The 25,501-nt window shown below is 42.3% G+C and overlaps 1 protein-coding gene and 3 pseudogenes across 1 annotated transcript; 2 read left to right on the top strand and 2 right to left on the bottom strand.

Annotated features, from left to right (window-relative positions):
• Nucleotides 1–3,633: 3,633 nt before the first annotated feature.
• On the top strand, nucleotides 3,634–9,365 carry LOC118779472 (zinc finger protein 345-like). The gene is made up of 4 exons (XM_036531600.1): nucleotides 3,634–3,815; nucleotides 6,407–7,052; nucleotides 7,144–7,202; nucleotides 7,611–9,365. Exons 2-4 carry the CDS (start codon nucleotides 6,469–6,471, stop codon nucleotides 9,326–9,328), a joined length of 2,361 nt encoding a protein of 786 aa, XP_036387493.1. The 5' UTR covers nucleotides 3,634–3,815; nucleotides 6,407–6,468; the 3' UTR covers nucleotides 9,329–9,365.
• A 2,531-nt stretch (nucleotides 9,366–11,896) lies between these two features.
• On the bottom strand, nucleotides 11,897–12,567 carry LOC118779492 (annotated as a pseudogene).
• A 4,511-nt stretch (nucleotides 12,568–17,078) lies between these two features.
• Nucleotides 17,079–17,749, bottom strand: LOC118779488 (annotated as a pseudogene).
• Nucleotides 17,750–22,416: 4,667 nt separating this feature from the next.
• Nucleotides 22,417–23,087, top strand: LOC118779490 (annotated as a pseudogene).
• Nucleotides 23,088–25,501: the final 2,414 nt, after the last annotated feature.

The raw sequence follows: 25,501 nt of genomic DNA, 5'->3' as shown, positions 1-25,501 counted from the left end.
GCCAATGGGAGAGCTTGTGAGGACAATGAGGAATGCGTGGCTGTCACAGGCTGAATAAAGAGCTTATTGCTGGGGGACAATGGCCTGTCTCAGGGGAACAGGTGGAGGGGTGGGGGGATCTGGGAAAGTGTTGACCCTGGAGAGAGCAGATCTGCTGCCTGATGTTAGGATCAATGACACTGACAGAGCACACGCTCATCATCACAATGTACACGTGTGGGACTGACACACATCTTCAGCATGAAGCTTCACACTGCCCCATAATCCAACATGCCTGCTGCAGTATCCACTGCAGATGGGCCTCACTCATATTCACACTGTCACACTGTACAGCTCTGATATGGATTTGACCTCAGAGAGCGCTGCAGGTGCTTAGACTATGCACATTACACACAGTGTACACTCACAGTTATGAATATTTCATTGATTATACATGAGGATTAATTATAATTTTAAACAGCAAAGCCACGGCTATGTCATGTTGAATATCATCATATTATACATTCTAGTGGGAGATAATATTCATTTTCACTCCTACTGTGAACATTCATGAAAATCATGTCATTCCATGGTCCCAGATATCAGTGATATATCACATATAATTATTGAGCAACTTCTAATACAATTAAGCTGCAGATAAAACTACCAGAAATGAATGGAAACCCACTGTTCCAGAGTCTCCTCTCTGCTACAGTGGAGAGTGGGCAGCCTCAGTGCTGGGAGAGCAGATGTCACAGATGTGTCCTCAGTCTTGTGGCTGCTGGTCAGTGTGAGTAGAGAGCTGATCTGCGTTTCCCACACTGAGTCCTGTGTGCTGGGATCAATGCACTACAAAAGCTGCTCAGTGCACTGAATGGGCCATTAGTGACGGCTATTGGCTCTGTGCTGTAGGACAGACACAGCCTCACGTCACAGACCATCTGGAGGGAAAGGCCATTATTGGCTGATATTGATACTGATCAGCAGTTGTTTATCAGTTATAACAAAATCACATAATGTTTTGATTAGTTTAGGAAAAACAATTCATACTGAACTGACAATTCAAGTTCATGCCGACGTATTAGTTTGCTTTTGTTATTAGGTTTCATAACAGATCCAATAAAGCAACTTGCAGAGCTCACATTATTACATATCATCAGATTTTACACATGAATCTAGAACTAAAGATTATTGTTTTGAATGACTGCTATAGATCTCTTCTCATACCAGGTTATTGTCATTGATTATTCTGTAGTATGTGTTTACAATGATTTTACCAGGGTAAAGTGTTCTTCGAATCAAAGGACCTCCAGTATAAATCCAGGTGTGCAGCTGTGGTGGGGTTGAGGATGTTAATGACTCTGAAAGTGTGACTCTGCTCTCTAGAGCTTTCCCACGCTCTCTCCATCCTACAGAACAATGGACATGTGCCTTGTTAAATGCTAATTCATCTGTAGACAAGCAGTCCTCAACAAGACCCTGGGGGTAGAGGCTGTACGTTAAATGCTCCTCAGACAGGAGCCAGATAAACACAAACATTCAGACAGAATGAGGTCCAGCTGTAGGTGTGTTTGTAGACGTCAGAACTCAAACTTCCAACGAGCTACAATTGTTATCAAAAAAATGAATTTTTGTACATATTGAAATTGTACAAATCTTTCAATTTCAATATGTACTAATCTTACAATTCATTTAGTGCTATTTACAAGATAAGAAAGAATGAAGTCCTTTTTGTAGTAGAACTCTTCACTGACGAAAGTCAAATATATTTATAGATCTCACAGTGGATTATTACGTTACATTATTGTCATTTAGCAGACGCTCTTATCCAGAGCTACTTGCATAGGTTTCGATATTAACCTGTTATTCAGCTGCATATTTACTTTGGAAACTGAGGTATAGGTATTTTGTCCAAGAGTATGAACATGTGTGTGAGAAGGGATTATGGATTATATATATTAATAATATTATAACATCGTTTGGTAACCTTAATATTTAGTGAATTTTTAAAACCATCAAAGTACCAACAAGCCACAAACAACTGTAACCAATTATCCTACAGACCATTGCGCACTATTTACAAGTATGACTACAAAAAGTGAGAATTTTGCTGTAGATCTCCTCCCTGAAAACCTCCCTAGTGAGTGTATGTTTGAAAAGGGATGAAGGATATTAGAAATATTTTGACATTGATTTATAATGCTAATATTTACTGAACTTTTAACACCAACAACTTTTTAAAAAGTTTCTGCTGAATAAGCAGCACTTGCATTGTATTACCTGTATGGTCTAAATGCACTAGGTACCCACCATAGTAGGGTAAATGTAGGGTATATTTTCTTTTTGGTCAGATCCCCCTGAAAAGGAAAGAAAAATTCATCAACTACCTGGACCAGATGGAAAGGGTGACATAACATACATTCACCTTAAGCCCTTATCGTGGGAGTGACAGACAATCTCCAGTAAAGTCACTGGGAAACATATTTCCCTCATTGGCATGGATTACTGTTTTCATATCCATGATTACCATGCTACAGGCTGTAAATTGTCTCAAAATACTGGCTCACACTGCTGCCTGAGTTGTTAAGAGGAATTACTTCAACTGATGTGTACTATAACGGGGCCGGCCTAAGCCTTTATGGGGCCCTGAGCAGAATTTGATTTGGGGGCCCCCCACCGCCTCAGCGCCCCCAATACTATTGACTATTGTCAATGCTTGATAATTCGCACACCTACTGTAAATCTAACACACCCATTATCAATTTTATTAGTTGTAGCTGTGTTGCTTACATCATACCAATGTCAGCATGGCATGTTTTTACCCTTCGGGGTGGTCTTAACACGCTACACGGACTTCTTGAAAGACCTCCTGGTACAGTACCAAATGCGTTTGCCTGCATCCATGGAGCTGCTGTGGAAGCTGGAGCTCCCGTGTCCCACTTCTGTTGTGTCCCACAGGTCACGGGTCCAAGAGTTGCCTAAGGAGTTCTTTTCAGGCTCACCAGATTCAGTTGAGACTCAGTGGGGAAATGTTGCCTCAACAGGTTTCTCTCCTAACCTGACCATTGATGCATTTTGACTGGAGGTAGAATCTTTTCAAGATGCCAGAGGAAACCACTGCTTTCAGGATTTAGCACTTGGTGCAATTAAATTGCTCACTCTCCCCATTTCCAACGCACCCGTTGAAAGAGCATTTTCTCAAGTCACACTGCTCAAAGATGACACCAGAAATCGAATGGGACTGCCACTCCTTTCAAGTTTGATGGATGTGCACTCAGGGCTAACACGGAATGGAAGGACATTGGCTACATTCCGTCCTCCCCGACAGTTGTTGGCGAGGTTTGACCCATCCATGTACTAGACAGCTCAGCCAGACTGTACATAGTTCTACAAAGTTACGTTCAGATATTCAGCTGTGCTCTTTAGCAGCCTGTTCAAGTTACAACCGACAGGCTGTTCTGCATTTAAAGGTAAGACCTCACGCACACACCTGTCTGTCTGGAGGGCAACACTCCAGTCCAGAAGGTGGCGGTAATGCACCCAAAAGCTGTTTACAAACCGCCGATAAACAACAGAAGAAGAGCGCTTTACGGCGGAGCTGAACATGTGAAAGCAGCCTGAAGTTATTGGGGTTTTTACTGTGGTGTGGTGGTTTTTTTAATGTGTGCTTCGGCAGCCGGTGTGCATTGCTTTTAAGCATGGTACAGTCAGTAATCGTGGCAGTTAAAATACTGAACTACACATTGATCAAACGTTTTGGCGGTTTTTGAACAGTTTTTGGGCTGTTCTGGCAACACTGAAACTCAGACACAGAGAGCGTATTCGCTCTAGATAAGGTAAGGGCGGCTAAATTTTCTTCACCCATTTTTTTCCTGAAATGGTTGTTATACCTCCGTTTAAATTCCATTTCATTGACGTAAGGTATTTATAGTCTGACCCAACCGATTTAGCCGAGGAATTCGACTTCCCCGGGAATATACCTAGCAGGCGCATCAGCAAATAGCTCACATTATCGAGTTCGCTTCTATCTTATACTGGTTAGTAGCGCGCTAGCACGCTATTTTGACTGCTCCATCGTCTTAGGTTGGAGGATTTGTAAAGATGGGAATGTGAAATTCACCAGAAAAGGAAAATTCTGTGCGTACATTTCTCTTTATCTGAACAACATAAGTGTTTGTGGCGAGGGATGTTAAAGCAGTGTGTCAGACTGGGTGCCATCATCACCACAGGCCATGCGACTGGCAGCAAGACGATATTTTGCGTTGCATTTCTTTCTGATCATTTGGAAAAACTTAATTTAGGGTGATGATGTAGGTCAAAAGGCACACATTTTTTTTTTTTGGGGGGGGGGGGGGGGGGGGGACTGAAATTATTTTCAGACCCTGGGTAAAGTGGATAATTGCATTTGATCAGTTCTAGTCTATGAGTGGTAAAAATGATTAGCTTTTCTTCAGTTTAATTTTTTCACTTATTGAATTTATGTGAAATTGTTGGTTTGTAACTTCTGAAATTCTTCTGCAGTTGCTTTAATTTGCAGGCCAGGGGTATTTCTCTTTAGTAATTTGCATTGAATAGGTCACGATAAAAATGCATGGTTTTTTTTTTAGTTGGCTTCTATTAACATGTTGCAGTTAGCTAGGCTACAAGCTTCAACTTGAAATGCATTTTGACTTTCTGCCTAGGTAATTAGTGTGGCTGCCCGTCGGGCTAGCACACCACAGTTGCCGTGTGGCTTATTTGTGACTGTTGTTCTTGTGTTACATTAATACATTACATTATTGGCATTTAGCAGATGCTCTTATCCAGATCGACTTACGTTAATTACAGGTTTTTACAATGTTGTCCATTCATACAGTCGGATATTTCCTGAGCCAATTGCGGGTTAAGTACCTTGCCCAAAGGTACAGCAGCAGTGCCCTGTGGGAAATCGAACCGGCACCCTTTCGGTTATGCTCCTTAACCACTATGCTACACTGCTGGACCACAATAATGTTCCTTATTATTTGTGCTTGCCCAAAGGGTATCCCCTCGCTCTAACCAGATTAACATTCGATGTTGAAATTGTTGCAACGGAGCCAATCAGGGAGACATGCTGGGAACTTATTCCTCTGTGTCAGGCTCCACTGTGAGAGACAGAGCACGTTTGAAGGGAGTGGGAGAGGGAGACGGCAAGCCCAATGCACAAAACCCCAGATTTCACTTCCACGTTAGAAAAACGTATTTTAAGACTGCCGTATCTCTGTGAGTTCTGGCTCTACACGCATCTTGTAGCATATCTGAAATGAGTAGCTTGTGTGAACCCTGTGTAAAGCCAGTAGGGTAGCAGGTAGCCGAGCACTTTCAGCAGTTACGTCACTCCCTGAGGCAGTGCTTCTAACTGCCTGCTCAGAATGTTCTGATTAAAAAGGTGAATCATCCGCAAAATTGTGTGTTTACAAATTCTCCTCTGCATAAAAGAAAACAAGGAAGCAAAATCTGACTTTGCAAGCTCCACTGGTATTTAAGGAATTTGTCACATATAAAAAAAATTGCTTTGCGGGTGTTATCAGTATAGAATCCAAGCTTAGTTGTTAGACCAAAGCTAACAGTTTATGCATTTTACTACTTTTCAGCTCACGCATATGTCATATTAATCAAATTATGCAGTTTTACCAGGCATATGATGTTCTGTTATAATTTTTGCATCATTTAGCCTCCACATTCTCTTACAATTTACATATGTGCTGAAAACCATGATTGTTTTTCCATTGGCCTCATGCCAAGTTAGAATTTATTTGGCACATTTATTGGTCAGCTTCTAACTCTGCCTCATTTTTTCCTGAGTGACTAAATGAGACAAAATATCATAAATTTGAATGCAGTCCAAAAAAGATGTCTCATGGCCCTGAGAACATACTTCGAAATATATTACCACTTCTCTTGGATTAACACTGGCCAGACTGTAATTGTATTTTAGTATTTCAGCTTGTTTACATTGGTCTCTCTTTTTACTTTATGTGCACTCTTGAGTTCAGCCAAGTATGGATCCATTTTTTATGAAAGCAATATGGTTTTACACCTGACATAGATAAGGTTTATACATGAATGTGTCAGGATGTACAAAGTGTATAATCACATTTAAGGTTAAAAAAAGCTATTTCTGACATTTTGAATAGACACACACATTTCAGTGCTGGAAAAGGACAGTAACATCTAGGGCCAGTTCAGGAGCCAGTGCCTATTATACAATAAAGGTGTTGGCCCTGTGAACCACAGTGTCATTCAGATTGAATTAGCAGTCAAGGGAAAATGTAAAACCATAGTTTGACTTTGAACCAGATGTTAAGAAGTAGACAAAGAAGTATTTATTAATTTCTCTGTCTTTGTGTCAACAGCGCTACCCACTATAAGCAACTGTATTCTCTCCTGTCTGTCTGTATCTCTGCAGGAGTGGCAGTTTCCACCTAGCTCACTCAGACTCCAGGACTGGCTCAGAAAACTTTTTAAGCCATGCCTCTGCAGGTAAAGGCAGAATCTGTGCTCGACAGCAGAGATTACACACGGGTGGACGTGGCATCAAGTCTTAACAGAAGTGAAGACATGGAGGAGATGACAAAGAGGAAGACTGGATATGGGATGAGCAGGGAGGAAATAGACGTACTATCCAGTATAAAGGAGGAGGAAGAGGAAGGCGAGGAGAGACAGAGTAAGGAGATGAAGAGGGAGGATGGTGTGAGCGAAGAAGAGGACAAGGAACTGTGGAGTGAGAAGGGAAAAGAGAGGGATGAACAGGGGGAGAGAGATCATACTGATCACACCACCCAACCTGAAAGAGAGCTGAAGAATGAGGGAAATCAAGACTGCGGTTATTGGGAAGAGAAAGCCCTGCCACCTCGGGTCACTTCCTGTTTGCTCACTGACAGGTCGCCTCCTTGTCCCGTGGACATTAACGGGTACCAGGGAGTGAGATATCTATGTAGGCAGGATGAAGTCTCACCAATGGTCCCAGAGAGGTCACGGAGGCTGAAAGGACAGGCTGGGACATGTAAGAGGGAGATGATGGACAGCGCCATGACAGATGCATCAGAGAAGGAGTAAGTGAAGGGGATCTGTGGACTGTGTGCTGTTCTTTCTCATTGCAGTCAGTCGTAACACAAATACCATGCTTTTATTTGCCTTTTGCAGCATCTGTGCTGAACCCTTCCAGGGATCTTCCCTCATCTGCTCCCGGAAAGGAGACACAGGTGAAGAAATATTTCCTACCGTTTTCCTTTTAGTGTGTTATTGATGTAAACATCTAACTAGTGTACATATGAAGAGTTTTGTTCCAAAACTCAATAAAAGCCAGGTTTTCACAGTTGCATTTTTCTGTCAGAAATGAATGCTTATTGGAAGCTTTCTATGTGTGTAAAATGTTTCTGTTCTTATTCTTTGAAATGGCATGTTTTGATTTTGCTTTAAAATGCATGTTTTTGCACAAAAATATATAAAAAAAATTATATATGAGAGCGAGAGAGAGACACACACACAAGGCTGTGCCATCTCAGGGCTTTGCCTGTTCACAGTGCCCATTTATTCAGGTTAACCTTCACCAGCACACAAATATACAGGTGTTAACAGGTACGGATTTCTCCTGTCTTTTCTCTGTGTAGGGGAGACTGGTGAGGTATCATCGCATGTCTTTGCCTGCTCCCAATGCCCTTTCGTTCACACAGAAAAAATGAACCTTCACCAGCACATTGAGAAGGTACACCCAGAGGAGTACAGCAGGATTCTGGGATCTGCAGGAAATGGAGCAGAGAACCCACTGCCTCCCAGCAGCACCCCTCCGCATCCCACACCCCCTAAGACACTCCCCGCCCCGACACAGTCCCACACAGCCACCCAGTGCTCCCAGTGTGGGAAGTGTTTTACTCTTCAATCTGAGCTGACCTTACATCTGCAGACTCACACAGTGGACCATACGTATCACCGCTCCCAGTGTGGGAAGAGTTTGAGATGTTTATCACAACTGAAAAGACACAAACGAACTCGCACAGGGGAACGTCCACTCCACTGCTCCCAGTGTGGGAAGAGCTTCAGGTATGCCTCATTACTCTCAAGACACCAGCGTGCTCACACGGGGGAGCGCCCATTCAAGTGCTCACAGTGTGGAAAGAGCTTCAGTCAGTATAACACTCTAACGCAACACCAGCGAATCCACACAGGAAATCCATTCCACTGCTCTGACTGTGGAAAGAGTTTCAGATCTCCATCAGAACTGAAAATTCACAAGCGAACTCACACAGGTGAGCGTCCATACCACTGCTCTCAGTGTGAAAAAAAATTCATATCAGCATCACAGCTGACAGCACACCAGCGAACCCACACAGGGGAACGCCCATACCACTGCTCCCAGTGTGGAAAGAGTTTCAGGTCTGTGTCGCACCTGACAACACACCAGCGAATTCATTCAGGGGAGCGCCCATTCCACTGCTCCCAGTGTGGGATGAGCTTCAGGTGTGCCTCATTACTCTCAAGACATCAGCGCACTCACACAGGGGAGCGCCCATTCAAGTGCTCACAGTGTGGAAAGAGCTTCAGTCAGTCTAATACTCTAACACAACACCAGCGAATCCACACAGGAAATCCATTCCACTGCTCTGACTGTGGAAAGAGCTTCAGATCTCCATCAGACCTGAAAATTCACAAGCGAACTCACACAGGTGAGCGCCCATACCACTGCTCTCAGTGTGAAAAAACATTCATATCAGCATCACAGCTGACAGCACACCAGCGAACCCACACAGGGGAACGCCCATACCACTGCTCCCAGTGTGGAAAGAGTTTCAGATCCGCATCACACCTGACATTACATCAGCGATGTCATACAGAGGAACGTCCGTATGACTGCTCCCAGTGTGGGAAGAGTTTCAGATCTGCATCAAATCTGACAACACACCAGCGAATTCATACAGGGGAGCGCCCATACCACTGCTCGCAGTGTGGGAAGAGTTTCAGGTCTGCATCGAATCTAACAACACACCAGCGAATTCATACAGGGGAGCGCCCATACCACTGCTCCCAGTGTGGAAAAAATTTCATATCTGCATCACACCTGACGACACACCAGCGAACTCACACAAGGGAGCGGCAATTTCACTGTTCCACATGTGGAAAGAGCTTCAAATCAACATCACAACTGACAGCACACCAGCAAACTCATACAGGAGAGCTCCCATTCCACTGCTCCCAGTGTGGAAAGAGCTTCGCACAGTCGGGTACTCTGACACAACATGAGTTAACTCATGCAGGGAAGCATCATGCGCGTAGACGCAACGGCTTTCTGCTCCTCTTACCGGTGCCTTTTGCTATTAATATAAGAACATAAGAACATATGATGAGAACAGGTCATTCGGCCCAACTAAGCTCGCCTTTACAATTAGAGAGTATCCAAAACTGCATCAAGTCTGGACTTGAACACAGCAAGGGTCTCTGCCTCAACTACATGACCTGGCATCCTATTCCATGTATTGATGACTCTTTGTGTAAAATAATACTTCCTTATATCAGTGCGGAACTTACTCTTAACTAGATTCCATTTATGTCCCCTTGTTCTACAGACTGAACTCACCCTAAAAATGTATTGTAGTTAACCTTATTGAGTCCTTTCATAAATTTAAAAACCTCTATTCAATCACCCCTTTTTTTGGTAATATAACAAAATAATAGTATTAAAATAGTATTAGTAAAAAATAGTAAAAGTTAAAAAATTTGATTTTTTTTTTTTCTTCCCTCATTTGGGGCACTCCTATGGATGGACGGCGTCCCTAGCATTCGCCAATACCGCCTATGCCACTGGCCGGCTCTGGGGTTACCCTTTAGGTAACAGTGAAAATCTCTGCTGTATGCATGTAATGAAGCAGGAATACTGACAGGCAAGAGCAAGGTCACTCCTTTGTATCCATTTAACTCATTTTACATTATTGACATTTAGCAGGCGCTTTTATCCAGAGCGACTTATATCAGTTACAGTTTTTTTTACAATGTTATCCATTTATACAGCTAGATACTTACCGAGGCAATTGTGGGTTAAGTACCTTGTCCAAGGGTGCAGCAGCAGTGTCCCAGCAAGATATTCAACCTGCAAGCTTTCGGGCACAAGTCCTGAACCTTAACCACTATGCTACACTGCCGGCCCTGACTCACTGCAGAGATACTCCTAGCCCATTAGCCAACAGGGCTGCATGCCTTTACAGGAAGTGCACGCCATATGACTGACAGCCAGAAAGGGCACAGAGAGTGCAGAAAGTCTGGATAGTGGCTGCTGTTCTTTACCTGCCCCCAAACGAGTTCAGATTCTCCTCAGGTCTCAGTGTGATAGGGTAATACTATATTACGTGGACTGGAACCTCCCCCTGGTGCCTGATTGAGGTTAGAGCCATTAACATTGCCACTGTTGCATGGCAACAATGCAGAAAAAAGGTATATTTGCATGCACCTGTGATGCACTGTACTACCTACACATGGAGTGCTGCAGCAGAATTTGTGCAACTTACAATAAAATAAAGTCTTCTAATTTTGTGTGCTAAGCCGTCATAAATGTATCACTAAAATTACAGAATGTATCTGGATAAGCTTCTTTGAACTTTGTGTCAATTGACTGAGATTCTGTTAAAAACTGTGTTACAATGGCCAAAATAAGGCCCTCTGTTGCAAAATGGACATCAGTCATCTTGCTGAGAACTACATAAATCTCACTAGAACAATTTGAAACAGCACTGCACTTGATAAACCTGACTGTTATTCAAGCATATTTCTCAGAATAAATAATATTACTACAATACTGACATTCGCTATTAGATTTTCTTTCATTTCTATTTACTTGCTTAGTCAGCTGTTATATGACTTTTTAATGCTTTACATATAGAGTGCTACTAGGTAATCACTTCTTTGTATTGTTTAATGAGAAGTTCAGTTGAGCTTTTCTTTTGATTTCACATTGAAACGAAGCAAGGAAACAAAAATATGTTTTGATTTTTCATTTATTAAAAACTGATTGAACGACAATGTTCAAGACAAAGAGATCATTATTCTTTAATTGAGAAAGACGAAAAATGCCTTCATTGAAGGTAACATGAAATAATTCAACACAGCTGTAGCTTGAAGACATCTTCAAGACTTTAAGACACTCCCAATATGGTGAATGCTGGATATTGAATAAACACTTCCATAAAGGACCTGCATACACAGGTAGCATTAGCCATGGAACATTTCTCAACCAGCAGTGAGAATAATCCTATTTCAGTGTAACATACACTTAGCCCTTGTGTCACATTATGATTATTTCACTGTAACAACAAATTCATCACAACAGTTACGCCTTTATAACTGGACATAACTTTCCACCACAAAGCATTATTATGCTACACTATCACATCTTTCCTTCATAGAAGGTTACATAAGTTGTTTTCTTGCAATTTTAACTTAGTTGTACAACAACCAAGAGATCTTAATAAAAATACTCAATTTGAGCAATGAATCATTATGAAATTAAGAACTGTTTGTTCACGTACAAGTTCATGCTGAACCCAACGAAGTGAGGATACTGTTCTTTAACAGTAATTAAAAAAGAAAACTATAACAAAATGAACAATCAGAAATAAACTTTCATTTGAAACGTAGGCACCTTCACAGAGGTCTTTTCAAGTCCTTAGGTCACTTCAGCCGAAGTGAATATTTGAAAAACTTCTTCAATGAGAAGAGGAAGTACAGTATAGCAATAATGGTCAGTCCTGCGTGTGCTTTCTCCCAATGAAAGCAGAACCTTAAACCTCCTACACATGCAGAAGAGGAAGAGAAATACTTCCTACATACTGAGAATTACTGTCCATGCCCATCTTAGATTGACCTGTTCAATTCTCAAAGACTTAAGTGTCCAGTGACAGTCTGCAGGACTCTACCAGGGCCTCCAGAGGGTGCCGTTGGCTGGAGTCTCGTCTTTGCTGGTGGTGTGTCGGGCTGGGGAGCTCAGCTGAGGTACCACACTCTGACTCCCGCTCTCATCAAAGGAAGGTTGCTTGTTGTGGAAATGGCTGAGCAGTCTTCTCTGGGCCTGTGACATGACTTCCTCCCGGGACAGGAAACGGCTGATCTCTTGGACACACCTGGAGTAGCCCTCCCTGGCAGCTGCAGAGCAGGAGGAGCTGTTGATGGGCGGTTGCTGGCGCTGGCGTTTCAGGAAGAGCACTGTCATCTCCAGGATGTCGGCTTTCTCCAACCTGGATTCGGGCTGCTGCTGGAGGAACTCTGGGCTCAGGAGAGACTTGAGCTGCCCAATGCTGTTGTTGATGCGATCTCTGCGCATCTTCTCCACCATTGGCTTTCTCAGCTGCACAAACAAAACGGGAAAACTGTTAATAATCTGGGTCTGCAACATGACATCACTGAAGCACATCAACAATGACACGGAAGCATTTCTTAAGAGATGATGTTGTCAGTTTACCTTGTGGAGCATAGTCAGGTGCTCCTTAGAGTAGGTGAGAGCTGCAGCTGCTGTAGGTGACATGGCTGTATGTCTGTGCTGTAGAGGTCTCTATGCAGAGAGAGTCTGATGTGTGCTGGCTTCATCTCTCCTATTTATAGTCCCAAATCTCCATACCAATGTGTGGGTCTGTCTCTTGCTGGACTTTCTCACAGTGAGCAGCCAATGGGAGAGCTTGTGAGGACAATGAGGAATGCGTGGCTGTCACGGGCTGAATAAAGAGCTTATTGCTGGGGGACAATGGCCCGTCTCAGGGGAACAGGTGGAGGGGTGGAGGGATCTGGGAAAGTGTTGACCCTGGAGAGAGCAGATCTGCTGCCTGATGTTGGGATCAATGACACTAACAGAGCACATGCTCATCATCACAATGTACACGTGTGGGACTGACACACATCTTCAGCATGAAGCTTCACACTGCCCCATAATCCAACATGCCTGCTGCACTATCCACTGGAGATGGGCCTCACTCATACTCACACTGTCACACTGTACAGCTCTGTTATGGATTTGACCTCATTGTTCACTGCAGGTGCTTAGAGTATCACACACACTGTGGATTTACAGTTATGAATATTTCATTGATTATGTATGTATGGGGATGTATGTATGTATTGGATTTTCATTTCAAACAGCAATGTCATAGTGAAGTCATGTTAAATTGTATTAGATCACTGTTTAATTGGGGGTAATTTTCCTTAAATCTCTTTGAAAGACATTTATTGAACATGTATTGAACATGTATGTAAATCATGTTGTTCCCTGGTTCCAGATTTTGTTGATATACATAATACAGCATTATTATTCAGCTATTAATGCATTTAGATTTAATATACATATCCATAAGACTTTCAATGAGAACAACATATTATATAATGCCGTTCTGTATGCTATATATCATAGTATGGCCTTCTGATGTGATGCAAACTGTGCTTTCCATTTTAACATTCAGACTATTTTATCGGAAACATAAATACATTAGATAACCTTGAAATAAGGTTTTAGATTAGCGTAGCACAGTGATCTGCAATATTAGATAAAGTGTGAACATTATGCACACTTTGTAAAATTGTTTCAGCAATAATAGTTCTTCCAGAGACAGTGCGGTTGAGAGCTGCAGCAGTGGATGGAAACCCACTGTTCCAGAGTCTCCTCTCTGCTACAGTGGAGAGTGGGCAGCCTCAGTGCTGGGAGAGCAGATGTCACAGATGTGTCCTCAGTCTTGTGGCTGCTGGTCAGTGTGAGTAGAGAGCTGATCTGCGTTTCCCACACTGAGTCCTGTGTGCTGGGATCAATGCACTACAAAAGCTGCTCAACGTACTGAATGGGCCATTAGTGATGGCTATTGGATCTGTGCTGTAGGACAGACACAGCCTCACGTCACAGACCATCTGGAGGGAAGGCCCATTATCGGCTAATACAGATACTGACCAGCAGATATTTATTATTTACAAAAAACATTTTATGTCATGTGAGCTTTTGATCAGCATAGGATAAATAATTTATGCTCAACAGAAACTTCAGGTTTAGACACAGCTATCAGGCTTTTGTCATCATTGGTTTGCATCACACATACAACAAAAAAAAATTCAGTAGTCACAATGATACATATCACCAGATTACTTCAATGAATCTGGTGCTTTAGAATATCATTTTGAATCATTACTTTAAATCTATTTTCCTCATATCAGGTAATTATCATTGATCATTTTGCAGTATATGTTTGCCATCATTTAATGGTGTTTGTTACACACTGGCCTCCTTTACAGATCCAGGTGTGCAGATGTGGTGGGTTTGAGGATGTTAATGACTCTGAAAGTGTGACTCTGCTCTCTAGAGCTTTCCCACACTCTCTCCATTCACAGAGTCCTATACAGAACAATGGACGTGTGCCTTGTTAAATGCTAATTCATCTGTAGACAAGGAGTCCTCAACAACACCCTGGGGGTAGAGGCTGTACGTTAAATGCTCCTCAGACAGGAGCCAAATAAACACAAACATTCAGACAGAATGAGGTCCAACTGTAGGTGTGTTTGTAGACGTCAGAACTCAAACTTCCAACAAGCTGCAAACAATTGTAATCAATATGTACTAATCTTACAATTCATTTAGTGCTATTTACAAGAAAAGAAAGAATGAAGTCCTTTTTGTCGTAGAACTCTTTACTGACGAATGTCAAATATAGTTATAGATCTCACAAGGGATTATCACATTATTGTCATTTAGCAGACGCTCTTATCCAGAGCTACTTGCATAGGTTTCCATTTTAAGCTGTTATTCAGCTGCACATTTACTCTGGAAACTGAGGTATAGGTCCCGTGTCCAAATGTATGAACATGCATGCGCAAAAGGATAGTGTCTATTAACAATATTATAACATCAATTGATAACCTTAATATTAAGTTAATTTTGAAAACCATCAAATTACCAAAGCCACAAACAACTGTAATCAATAATACTACAAAAGCATTGCATACTATTTACACGTTACAATACAGAGAGTGAGGTTTTTGCTGTAGATCTCCTCTCTGAAACACATTAAAAAATATTTTCAAACCTACCCAGTGAGTGTATGTTTGGAAAAGGATGAAGGCTATTAGAAATATTTTGACATTGATTTATAATGTTAATATATACTGAACTTTTAACACCAACAGCTTTTACACTTGCATACACTTGCATTGCATTACGTGTATGGTCCAAAGACAGAGCATGGTTCTGAAGCTGAGAGTCAGACCATGGAAGCAGTTAGTGTGTGAGAGCAGCTCTGTACTCTGTGGGTGCTGCTCTGTGGACTGACTCAGTATCTATTGTCCCAGTGGGGCTGTGTGAGGGACTTTTCCTCTGTTTCCCACACTCTCTCCATTCACTGCTTTCAAAGGGCGAACAAAAGACGTGTGTCTTATTACACATCACATTAGCCATGGAGTGTGATCTCCCACTGCTGGAGAAGGACACCTAACTCCCAGTGTGACCATCTGGACTACAGTCAGTCAGACAAGTCCAGACAAATCTCTCCCGGTCTTCCAGTACACTGACACTACAGTATCTACATCCAGCACTACACACTGTCTGCTCTCATACTAATAAAATACACAGAAGGACAGACAGTCCTGACTCAGCTGGTACGTAGTGTTTACTTACATTTGACCATAGGAGCAACAGCATGTTGCTAAACATCTTGAAAATAAACTTCTTCAAAGTTTTCTCTTTTAATTATTACATGAGACCAATTTAAAATAATTCATTTATATAGTGAACTCACGCTGAAAAAATGCTCCCACACGTTCAATAGTTGTATTTTGTTGGCCGAAATATGACCCTCTATTACCAAATGGACGCGTCATCTTGCTAACCACTATATACAGTCCAACAAAAAATTTGTGAAAGTGTCATGTACTTCCGAAACCTGAATGTATCCAGAGCAAAGTATGTGTCTCAGAAGTAATTTTCACTGTTATGATGAAATCAGCTGTTATTTTTCCTTTCATTTCTATCTTACTGGAATGAAGTTGGCTGTTATGAGAATTCTTAATGCTTTAAGTAAAAAGTTCAGCTCTGTAATAACGTCTCTGTTTTGTTTAAATCATCTCTTATTTTACTTTCATTTTGAAATGAAGCAAGGAAACAAAAATATGTTTTGAATAAGTTTTCATTTATTAAACAGTGCGTGAACATAAATGTTCAAGAAAAATACATCAATATTCTCTAATTAAGAACAGTTAAAAATAACTTAATTGAAGGTAATATAATTCTTGTGCAAAGCAACACATCGACACAGCTGTAGCTTGAAGACATCTTCAAGACTTTAAGACACTCCCAATATGGTGAATGCTGGATATTGAATAAACACCTCCATAAAGGACCTGCATACACAGGTAGCATTACCCGTGAAACATTTCTCAGCCAGCAGTGAGAATAATCCTATTTCAGTGTAACATACACTCAGCTCTTGAGTTACATTATGATTATCTCAGTGTTACAACAAATTCATCACAACAGTTATGTCTTTATGACCGGACATACCTTTCCTCCACAAAGCATTAATATGCTACAATATCACATTTTTCCTTCATAGAAGGTTACATACATGGTTTTCTTTGCCATGTTAATTTAGTTGTACAACAATAGCAACAATGTAATATTAAAAACTCAATCTGAGTGACAAATGTTTCTTAAATCAAGAATTCTATTTCATGAAAGACATTCATGCAGAAAGAATATAGTCATGTATAGACTAGTATACTAGCACAGTCAAGATAAATAATCTTCACAGAGGATCATAATAACAAAAAAACATGTCCAATATTTAATTTGGCTTAAAATTAACACAACGTCTTCACAGAAGTCTTTCTTTTTATACAATCTCATGCAGATTCAAGAAAATGAATCTTCTCAGAACTTCTTAAGAAGAATATCATAACTGGTCATTCCTGCGTGTGCTTTCTCTCAATGAAAACAGAACCTTAAACCTCCTACACATGCAGAAGAGGAAGAGAAATACTTCCTACACACTGAGAATTACTGTCCATGCCCATCTTAGATTGGCCTGTTCAATTCTCAAAGACTCAAAGAGTGTCCAGAGACAGTCTGCAGGACTCTACCAGGGCCTCCAGAGGGCGCCGTTGGCTGGAGTCTCCTCTTTAGTGGTGATGTGTCGGGCTGGGGAGCTCAGCTGAGGTACCACACTCTGACTCCCGCTCTCATCAAAGGAAGGTTGCAGGTTGTGGAAATGGCTGAGCAGTCTTCTCTGGGCCTGTGACATGACTTCCTTCTGGGACAGGAAACGGCTGATCTCTTGGACACACCTGGAGTAGCCCTCCCTGGCAGCTGCAGAGCAGGAAGAGCTTTTGATGGGCGGGTGCTGGTGCTGGCGTTTCAGGAAGAGCACTGTCATCTCCAGGATGTCGGCTTTCTCCAGCCTGGATTCGGGCTGCTGCTGGAGGAACTCTGGGCTCAGGAGAGACTTGAGCTGCTCGATGCTGCTGTTGATACGATCTCTGCGCATCTTCTCCACCATTGGCTTTCTCAGCTGCACAAACAAAACAGGAAAACTGTTAATAATCTGGGTCTGCAACATGACATCACTGAAGCACATCAACAATGACACGGAAGCATTTCTTAAGAGATGATGTTGTCAGTTTACCTTGTGGAGCATAGTCAGGTGCTCCTTAGAGTAGGTGAGAGCTGCAGCTGCTGTAGGTGCCATGGCTGTATGTCTGTGCTGTAGAGGTCTCTGTGCAGAGAGAGTCTGATGTGTGCTGGCTTCATCTCTCCTATTTATAGTCCCAAATCTCCATACCAATGTGTGGGTTTGTCTCTTGCTGGACTTTCTCACAGTGAGCAGCCAATGGGAGAGCTTGTGAGGACAATGAGGAATGCGTGGCTGTCACAGGCTGAATAAAGAGCTTATTGCTGGGGGACAATGGCCTGTCTCAGGGGAACAGGTGGAGGGGTGGAGGGATCTGGGAAAGTGTTGACCCTGGAGAGAGCAGATCTGCTGCCTGATGTTGGGATCAATGACACTAACAGAGCACATGCTCATCATCACAATGTATACGTGTGGGACTGACACACATCTTCAGCATGAAGCTTCACACTGCCCCATAATCCAACATGCCTGCTGCAGTATGCACTGGAGATCAGCCTCACTCATACTCACACTGTCACACTGTACAGCTCTGATATGGATTTGACCTCATTGTTCACTGCAGGTGCTTAGACTATGCACATTACACACACTGTACACTCACAGTTATGAATATTTCATTAATTATAGATGAGGATTACTTGTATGGAATTTACATCTTAAGCAGTAAAGCCACAGTCATGTCATCTTGAATATCATCATCTTATACACCCTAAAGGGAGATAATATTCATTATCATTTTTATTGTAAATATTTATTTACATATGTCATTCCATTGTGGCAGTTTTCACTGATGTAACATATTATATCAACTTCTAATGCATTTAATTTGTATATTAATGCATTCAGATGTGGATGGAAACCCACTGTTCCAGCATCTCCTCTCTGCTACAGTGGAGAGTGGGCAGCCTCAGTGCTGGGAGAGCAGATGTCACAGATGTGTCCTCAGTCTTGTGGCTGCTGGTCAGTGTGAGTAGAGAGCTGATCTGCGTTTCCCACACTGAGTCCTGTGTGCTGGGATCAATGCACTACAAAAGCTGCTCACTGCACTGAATGGGCCATTAGTGATGGCTGCTGGATCTGTGCTGTTTGACAGACACAGCCTCACGTCACAGACCATCTGGAGGGAAAGGCCATTATTGGCTGATATCAACAATGACCAGCAGATACTTGTGAGCAAGTATGTACTGTATATCATTATTAAATCACATTTTGTATTTCTTACATTTTTGATTACTCCATCATTTTACTTTATCATACTACTTGAAACAATTTTAAATTTATTAATTCTTTAATTGGATCATTTGTCTATGGAGTGTTTTGTAGTACTTGCCGTATAGGGTATTTACAATAATTTTAGATGAATTAACTGTTCAATTTTCACTGGCTGTCTGACCCAGGTGTGCAGATGTGGTGGGGTTGAGGATGCTAATTACACTGAAATTGTGACTTTGTGATTGTGAGCTTTCCCACTCTAGAGTGCTTTAAGCCAGTCATCTTAAATGTACTGTCTGGGCCAAAAATAGATTATCCATAAAATATGTTTTCAATATATGATTTTATGTATTTGTGAACAATACAAGTGTGCCTTCTTAAATGCTAATCAGTTTCTTGAAAATATTGATTGATATTATTGACAATTCCAATGTACAATTCAATGTACCCCCCCACACGTCATGTCCAGCTCTCGTTTTCCATTTTCAGATCAGTCTCATATTGGCAGTATTCATGAATCCAATTGTTTAAAAGCTGTGGGGCACTCCCCCCTCCCCATGTGAACTGTTCCCCTGCCTCCCTGTCCCCTGACCCCCATGATCCCCAACCTGTGCCTCAGGGGTTCCTCACACCATTCCTGGGCTGAGAAGTTAGGAGTTTTGGTCACAGACAGTGTGCAAGATGATAAGAATAATGAAGGGAACTGAGGGACAGATGTAAAAACTTTATTAGAATTTATGTCAATTAAACAGCAGCACTAAAATACTGACATAGGCTTGAAATTCAACCACATTCTAAGAAATATCAATCACAATAATAAATCCTCTCAGGTTGTCTAAAAAAATTAGTTCACATATGCATCGGCATACAGACTATAACTTAGTTCCTTTTCATAAAGGAATACACAGCTGTGATCTAATGATCATTTATACATCTCACTGAGCACATGCATGTCTCTCTGAACACCATGCAGACATTTTCTGGACTGGATTCTGCACCCAATCTCTGCTTATATAATCATGCACGATGCAATCTGCATTCACCAGGCATGAGAAATAAAAGCAAGTTCCGGCAGCATTTACAAAAGATGCAAACCTTTACAAAAGACCTTTGGTCTTCTGCATTTATGCGTAGTCTATACAAATGGAGACACATTTTTTAATCAAATGAAGAAAATAAAAAAATGCACAAAATTCAAGTTTTCAAAATTCACCAGATGCCCCTGACTTTTGTAGCTGTTGTTTCTCTTCTGATTCATCTCGTCCTGCTTCCTGTAAAAGAGCCTGTGTTTTTGGTAAAGTCCTTTCCTGAGTTTTCAGTACAGACCAGAACGGGTGTTTGCGGGGCCTGTAATGGTCATGGAAGGTCTGGTTGTGCATCCTCTGACCTCTGACCTCTCCATAGCTGTGGCCTGTACAGTCACTGTGGGAAGCACAGCGGTGCCACATCTTCACAGGGAGTGGGAGACAGCCGCAGCATCTGTCGGGAGTACCTGGAGTAGCCGTTGTGGAAGACCACGGCCTTCTTCACTGCGAGAAGAGAGAGGGCCTTCTCCCAAACGTCCAAACTGGAGACCCCGCTCTGGAGGTGAACCCCCACTGCAGCCTTGAGACGCTCCACTCCGTTGCTGCATGTCCTTTCCAGGCCTAGGAGTTTACACCTGTGGGAGGGGGAGACAGGGACGTTGACGCCTCCTCATGGAAACTCAAACACATCACACTCTGCTGAGCACCCAAGTGCAACAGGAACCATTTTGGTTTGTCTAAATACAACTCCATTGCAGTATGTGTAAATTAAGTTCCATTTCAGTCTAATGTAATCTTAATTTACCTGGTGCGCTGGTCCTTCATGTTGTCTTGTAGAGAGATGCGCAGGTAGCTTGCTGTGGTTTGTTTTGAGTTCGCGTGGCGTGTCTCCTTGGCTGGCTGTGGTCCTCCTTCACTGCCAGCCTGTATTTATGCAGCATTTAGTGGGTGTGTTTGGTTTGAGGCAGGTTGTCTCAGCCTGCAGCCAATCAGAAAGCTCAGAGCAGGGGACAATAGTACAGACATGAGCTGCTTGTGTCAGAATCACTCGGTAGACAGGTGGGAGGGAGTCCGCTTAATGCCTGCTGTCAATCAGGGGAAATTTAAAGCAGTGGGAAAGTGTCTGGAAACAGGAGGCGTCTGAAACCTTGTGCATCAGTCTATGACCAGAATGCAGACAGTGGTGGGAAAGTGCTTTGGAACATCTGTCTGGATAATGTGCATTACAGACAGCTATCTTACTAATATCCCCAGATATTCACAAACAACTTTCTCAGCCTTACTAGAAAGAATCCTTACTTTCCACTGAATCACGATTGACTGGCTATGTAACTGTTCATCAACTGTTAAATATACATTATAGTGTTGTGTAAAAATGACATTCACTAATGAGATTTAATCACTTAACAGTAATAAAACCAAGTTATGAGTTGTAATTATGTGTTGAAATATTCCCCAAATATTTTTTTGATTTTTCCATCAAGTACCATTTCATGTTCCATGCATCGGTTCAGGGAAACTCTCATGTACTCAGAATGAAGGCACATTTGTGAGTTGTCCTGTAAGAGCTGTAGGATCTGTGCAGGATGTTGCGGGTCCAGATGGCTGGCCCGGCAGCTCCCCCTGTCAGCCGTGCCGTGTGAGGGGAGGCACGCTTCCTTTGTCTGGCGGTCTCGGCGGGATGAATAGGCGGGCGTGGGAAACCTTGCTGGCCGCCGGCCGGGGCGTGTGACCGCGGCTCTGCTTCAGGTAGCAGGGTAGCTGCCTGCGTCCAGCCTCAGCAGACTGAGCACGTGCAGAAACAGCAGGCCCTGCGTCCTCCGCTGCAGCCCAGATTACATTACATTATGTTACATGCTCCCTGCATCCTCCGCTGCAGCCCAGATTACATTACATTATGTTACATTACATGCTCCCTGCGTCCTCCGCTGCAGCCCAAATTACGTTACAGGTGCGCTCAGAATGCTGGTATAAGCAGAGAAGAAGCGCAGACAGAAAAGAAAGATATTTTGGGTTGGTAAAGTCTAGAGCAGTGTTTCTCAGTCCTACTCCTGCAGTGCCCCTGGCCTGCATATCTTCTATCTATCCTTGCTCCAAACACACCTGATTGAAATTAATGCATGCTCTTAATTAAATCAGGTGTGCTCAGCTAATCAAATGTGCCACCGAGGAGTTTGGTCAGGTGGGTAGAGCAGGGAAAGATGGAAAACATGCAAAGCAGGGGGGCCCAGGAGCAGGATTGAGAATCAGTGATCTAGACTACCCTTCAGACTGTATAACTTGTATAATGTCAGTGTCATTGATCCTAACATCAGGCAGCAGATCTGCTCTCTCCAGGGTCAACACTCTCCCAGATCCCCTCCACCCCTCCACCTGTTCCCCTGAGACAGGCCATTGTCCCCCAGCAATAAGCTCTTTATTCAGCCCGTGACAGCCACGCATTCCTCATTGTCCTCACAAGCTCTCCCATTGGCTGCTCACTGTGAGAAAGTCCAGCAAGAGACAGACCCACACATTGGTATGGAGATTTGGGACTATAAATAGGAGAGATGAAGCCAGCACACATCAGACTCTCTCTGCACAGAGACCTCTACAGCACAGACATACAGCCATGGCACCTACAGCAGCTGCAGCTCTCACCTACTCTAAGGAGCACCTGACTATGCTCCACAAGGTAAACTGACAATATCATCTCTTAAGAAATGCTTCCATGTCATTGTTGATGTGCTTCAGTGATGTCATGTTGCAGACCCAGATTATTAACAGTTTTCCTGTTTTGTTTGTGCAGCTGAGAAAGCCAATGGTGGAGAAGATGCGCAGAGATCGTATCAACAGCAGCATCGGGCAGCTCAAGTCTCTCCTGAGCCCAGAGTTCCTCCAGCAGCAGCCCGAATCCAGGCTGGAGAAAGCCGACATCCTGGAGATGACAGTGCTCTTCCTGAAACGCAAGCGCCAGCACCCGCCCATCAACAGCTCCTCCTGCTCTGCAGCTGCCAGGGAGGGCTACTCCAGGTGTGTCCAAGAGATCAGCCGTTTCCTGTCCCAGAAGGAAGTCATGTCACAGGCCCAGAGAAGACTGCTCAGCCATTTCCACAACCTGCAACCTTCCTTTGATGAGAGCGGGAGTCAGAGTGTGGTACCTCAGCTGAGCTCCCCAGCCCGACACACCACCAGCAAAGACAAGACTCCAGCCAAAGGCGCCCTCTGGAGGCCCTGGTAGAGTCCTGCAGACTGTCTCTGGACACTAAGTCTTTGAGAATTGAACAGGCCAATCTAAGATGGGCATGGACAGTAATTCTCAGTGTGTAGGAAGTATTTCTCTTCCTCTTCTGCATGTGTAGGAGGTTTAAGGTTCTGCTTTCATTGAGAGAAAGCACACACAGGACTGACCAGTTATGATATTCTTCTTAAGAAGTTCTGAGAAGATTCATTTTTCTTGAATCTGCATGAGATTGTATTAAAGGAAAAACTTCTGTGAAGATATTGTGTTAATTTTAAGTCAAGTTCAATAATGGACAGTTTTTTTTTGATACCGTTTGTTTCTTTCTTTATATGAAAGTTTGAAGCTCAACACGAGCTGATGTTATTGTGATCTTCTGTGAAGATTATTTACCTTGATGGTGCTAGTGTACTAGTCTCTACATGACTATATTCCTTGTGCATGAATGTATTTCATGAAATAATACTTGATTTAAGAAAGATTTGTCGCTCAGATTGAGTTTTTTTTAATATTACATTGTTGTGGTTGTTGTACAACTAAAATTACATAGCAAAGAAAACAACTTATGTACCCTTCTATGAAGGAAAGATGTGATATTGTAGCATATTAATGCTTTGTGGAGGAAAGTTATGTCAAGTTATAAAGGTGTAACTGTTGTGATGAATTTGTTGTAACAATGAGATAATCATAATGTAACTCAAGAGCTGAGTGTATGTTACACTGAAATAGGATTATTCTCACTGCTGGCTGAGAAATGTTCCATGGCTAATGCTACCTGTGTATGCAGGTCCTTTATGGAGGTGTTTATTCAATATCCAGCATTCACCATATTGGGAGTGTCTTAAGGTCTTGAAGATGTCTTCAAGCTACAGCTGTGTCGATGCGTTGCTTTGCACAAGAATTACATTACCTTCATTCAAGGTATTTTTAATTGTTCTTGAACAGAGAATGTTGATCTCTTTGTCTTAAATATTGCCATTCATGCAGTGTTTAATAAATGAAAAGTCAAAATATCTTGTTTTCCTTGCTTCATTTCAAACTGAAAGCAAAAGAAAAGATGACATGAACTGTTCCTTAAACAAAACAGTGAAGTGATTACACAGATGCATTGTATAGGTAAAGTACTAAATTCCAAAAATTCCATTCCATTCCAAAAACGTAAACAGAAATGAGAGTTGCTGATATCATCATAACAGTCATAATTAATTCTGAGACACATATTTTGCTCCATATACAGTCGGTTTCCTCGGGCAGTTTCAATTTATTTTGTTGACATTTAAGTAGTTGTCAGCAAGATGACTCTCAATGATTTGCATTTACATTTACATTTATTCATTTAGCAGACGCTTTTGTCCAAAGCGACGTACAAAAGTGCATATAGTGGGCAAGCAGGCATTTGGTAGTAAAGAGTTATATCCTGACCATCGAAATGCAGTTGTTGAATGTTTGGGGGTAAGTAAAGAATAACAGCCACTTTCTAGTCTTTCTGCTATCTCTTGCTCTGCCTGGCTGTCAGTGAGATGATGTGAACTTCCTGTTTTGGTGATAGCACATGCAGCCCAAGTGGCCAATGAGCTGGGAGTATCTCTGCAGTGAGTTAAATGCATAAAAAGCATGAGCATGCTCTAGCCTATCAGCACTCCCGTTTCATTACACGGGCATTCAAATCAGCAGAGTTTAGAACTGTTACTAACATTGTTACAGTTTAAAGGGTAAAACAGTGCAATATGGAATGACCGTACAACCAAAAGAGCAATAAATCTGATTTAGTGCTAATTCCTGAATCAAATCAATTACGATGAATAATTGTAATGTAATACTAACAACACATAGAAAAAACTCAAGTGATAACAACACTGGAATGGTCAGAAGGGAGTAACTTTTACAGCGTGAACTCGCAATATAAATAAATGATTTTAAATTGTTCTCAGGTAATAATTCAAACACACAAATCTTTGCAAAAGTTTACAAAACAGAAATGCAACACTCGTTGCAAATCTAATGACATGAAGTTGGTCCTATGGTCAAATGCAAGTAAACTCTGCATACCAGCTGAGTCAGGACTGTCTGTCCTTCTGTGTGTTTTATTAATATAAGTGAGGGCAGTGTGTAGTGCTGGATGTAGATACTGTAGTGTCAGTGTACTGGAAGACCGGGAGAGATTTGTCTGGACTTGTCTGACTGACTGTAGTCCAGATGGTCACACTGGGAGTTAGGTGTCCTTCTCCAGCAGTGGGAGATCACACTCCATGGCTAATGTGATGTGTAATAAGACACACGTCTTTTGTTCGCCCTTTGAAAGCAGTGAATGGAGAGAGTGTGGGAAACAGAGGAAACGTCCCTCACACAGCCCCACTGGGACAATAGATACTGAGTCAGTCCACAGAGCAGCACCCACAGAGTACAGAGCTGCT

This window comes from Megalops cyprinoides, chromosome 6 (assembly GCF_013368585.1).
Source record: "Megalops cyprinoides isolate fMegCyp1 chromosome 6, fMegCyp1.pri, whole genome shotgun sequence".
In the NCBI taxonomy this organism is placed as follows: domain Eukaryota; kingdom Metazoa; phylum Chordata; class Actinopteri; order Elopiformes; family Megalopidae; genus Megalops; species Megalops cyprinoides.
The sequence above is the reverse complement of the archived record's forward strand: the minus strand, read 5'-3'. Positions and strand labels throughout refer to the sequence as shown.

What these genes read in the sequence shown, in the direction of transcription:
- LOC118779472 (XM_036531600.1), top strand. Translation starts at nt 6,469, where the DNA reads ATGCCTCTGCAGGTAAAGGCAGAATCTGTGCTCGACAGCAGAGATTAC. An exon ending in ACAGATGCATCAGAGAAGGA is followed by an intron (nt 7,053 to 7,143) that starts GTAAGTGAAGGG and finishes TGCCTTTTGCAG; the next exon opens with CATCTGTGCTGAACCCTTCC. An exon ending in CTCCCGGAAAGGAGACACAG is followed by an intron (nt 7,203 to 7,610) that starts GTGAAGAAATAT and finishes TTCTCTGTGTAG; the next exon opens with GGGAGACTGGTGAGGTATCA.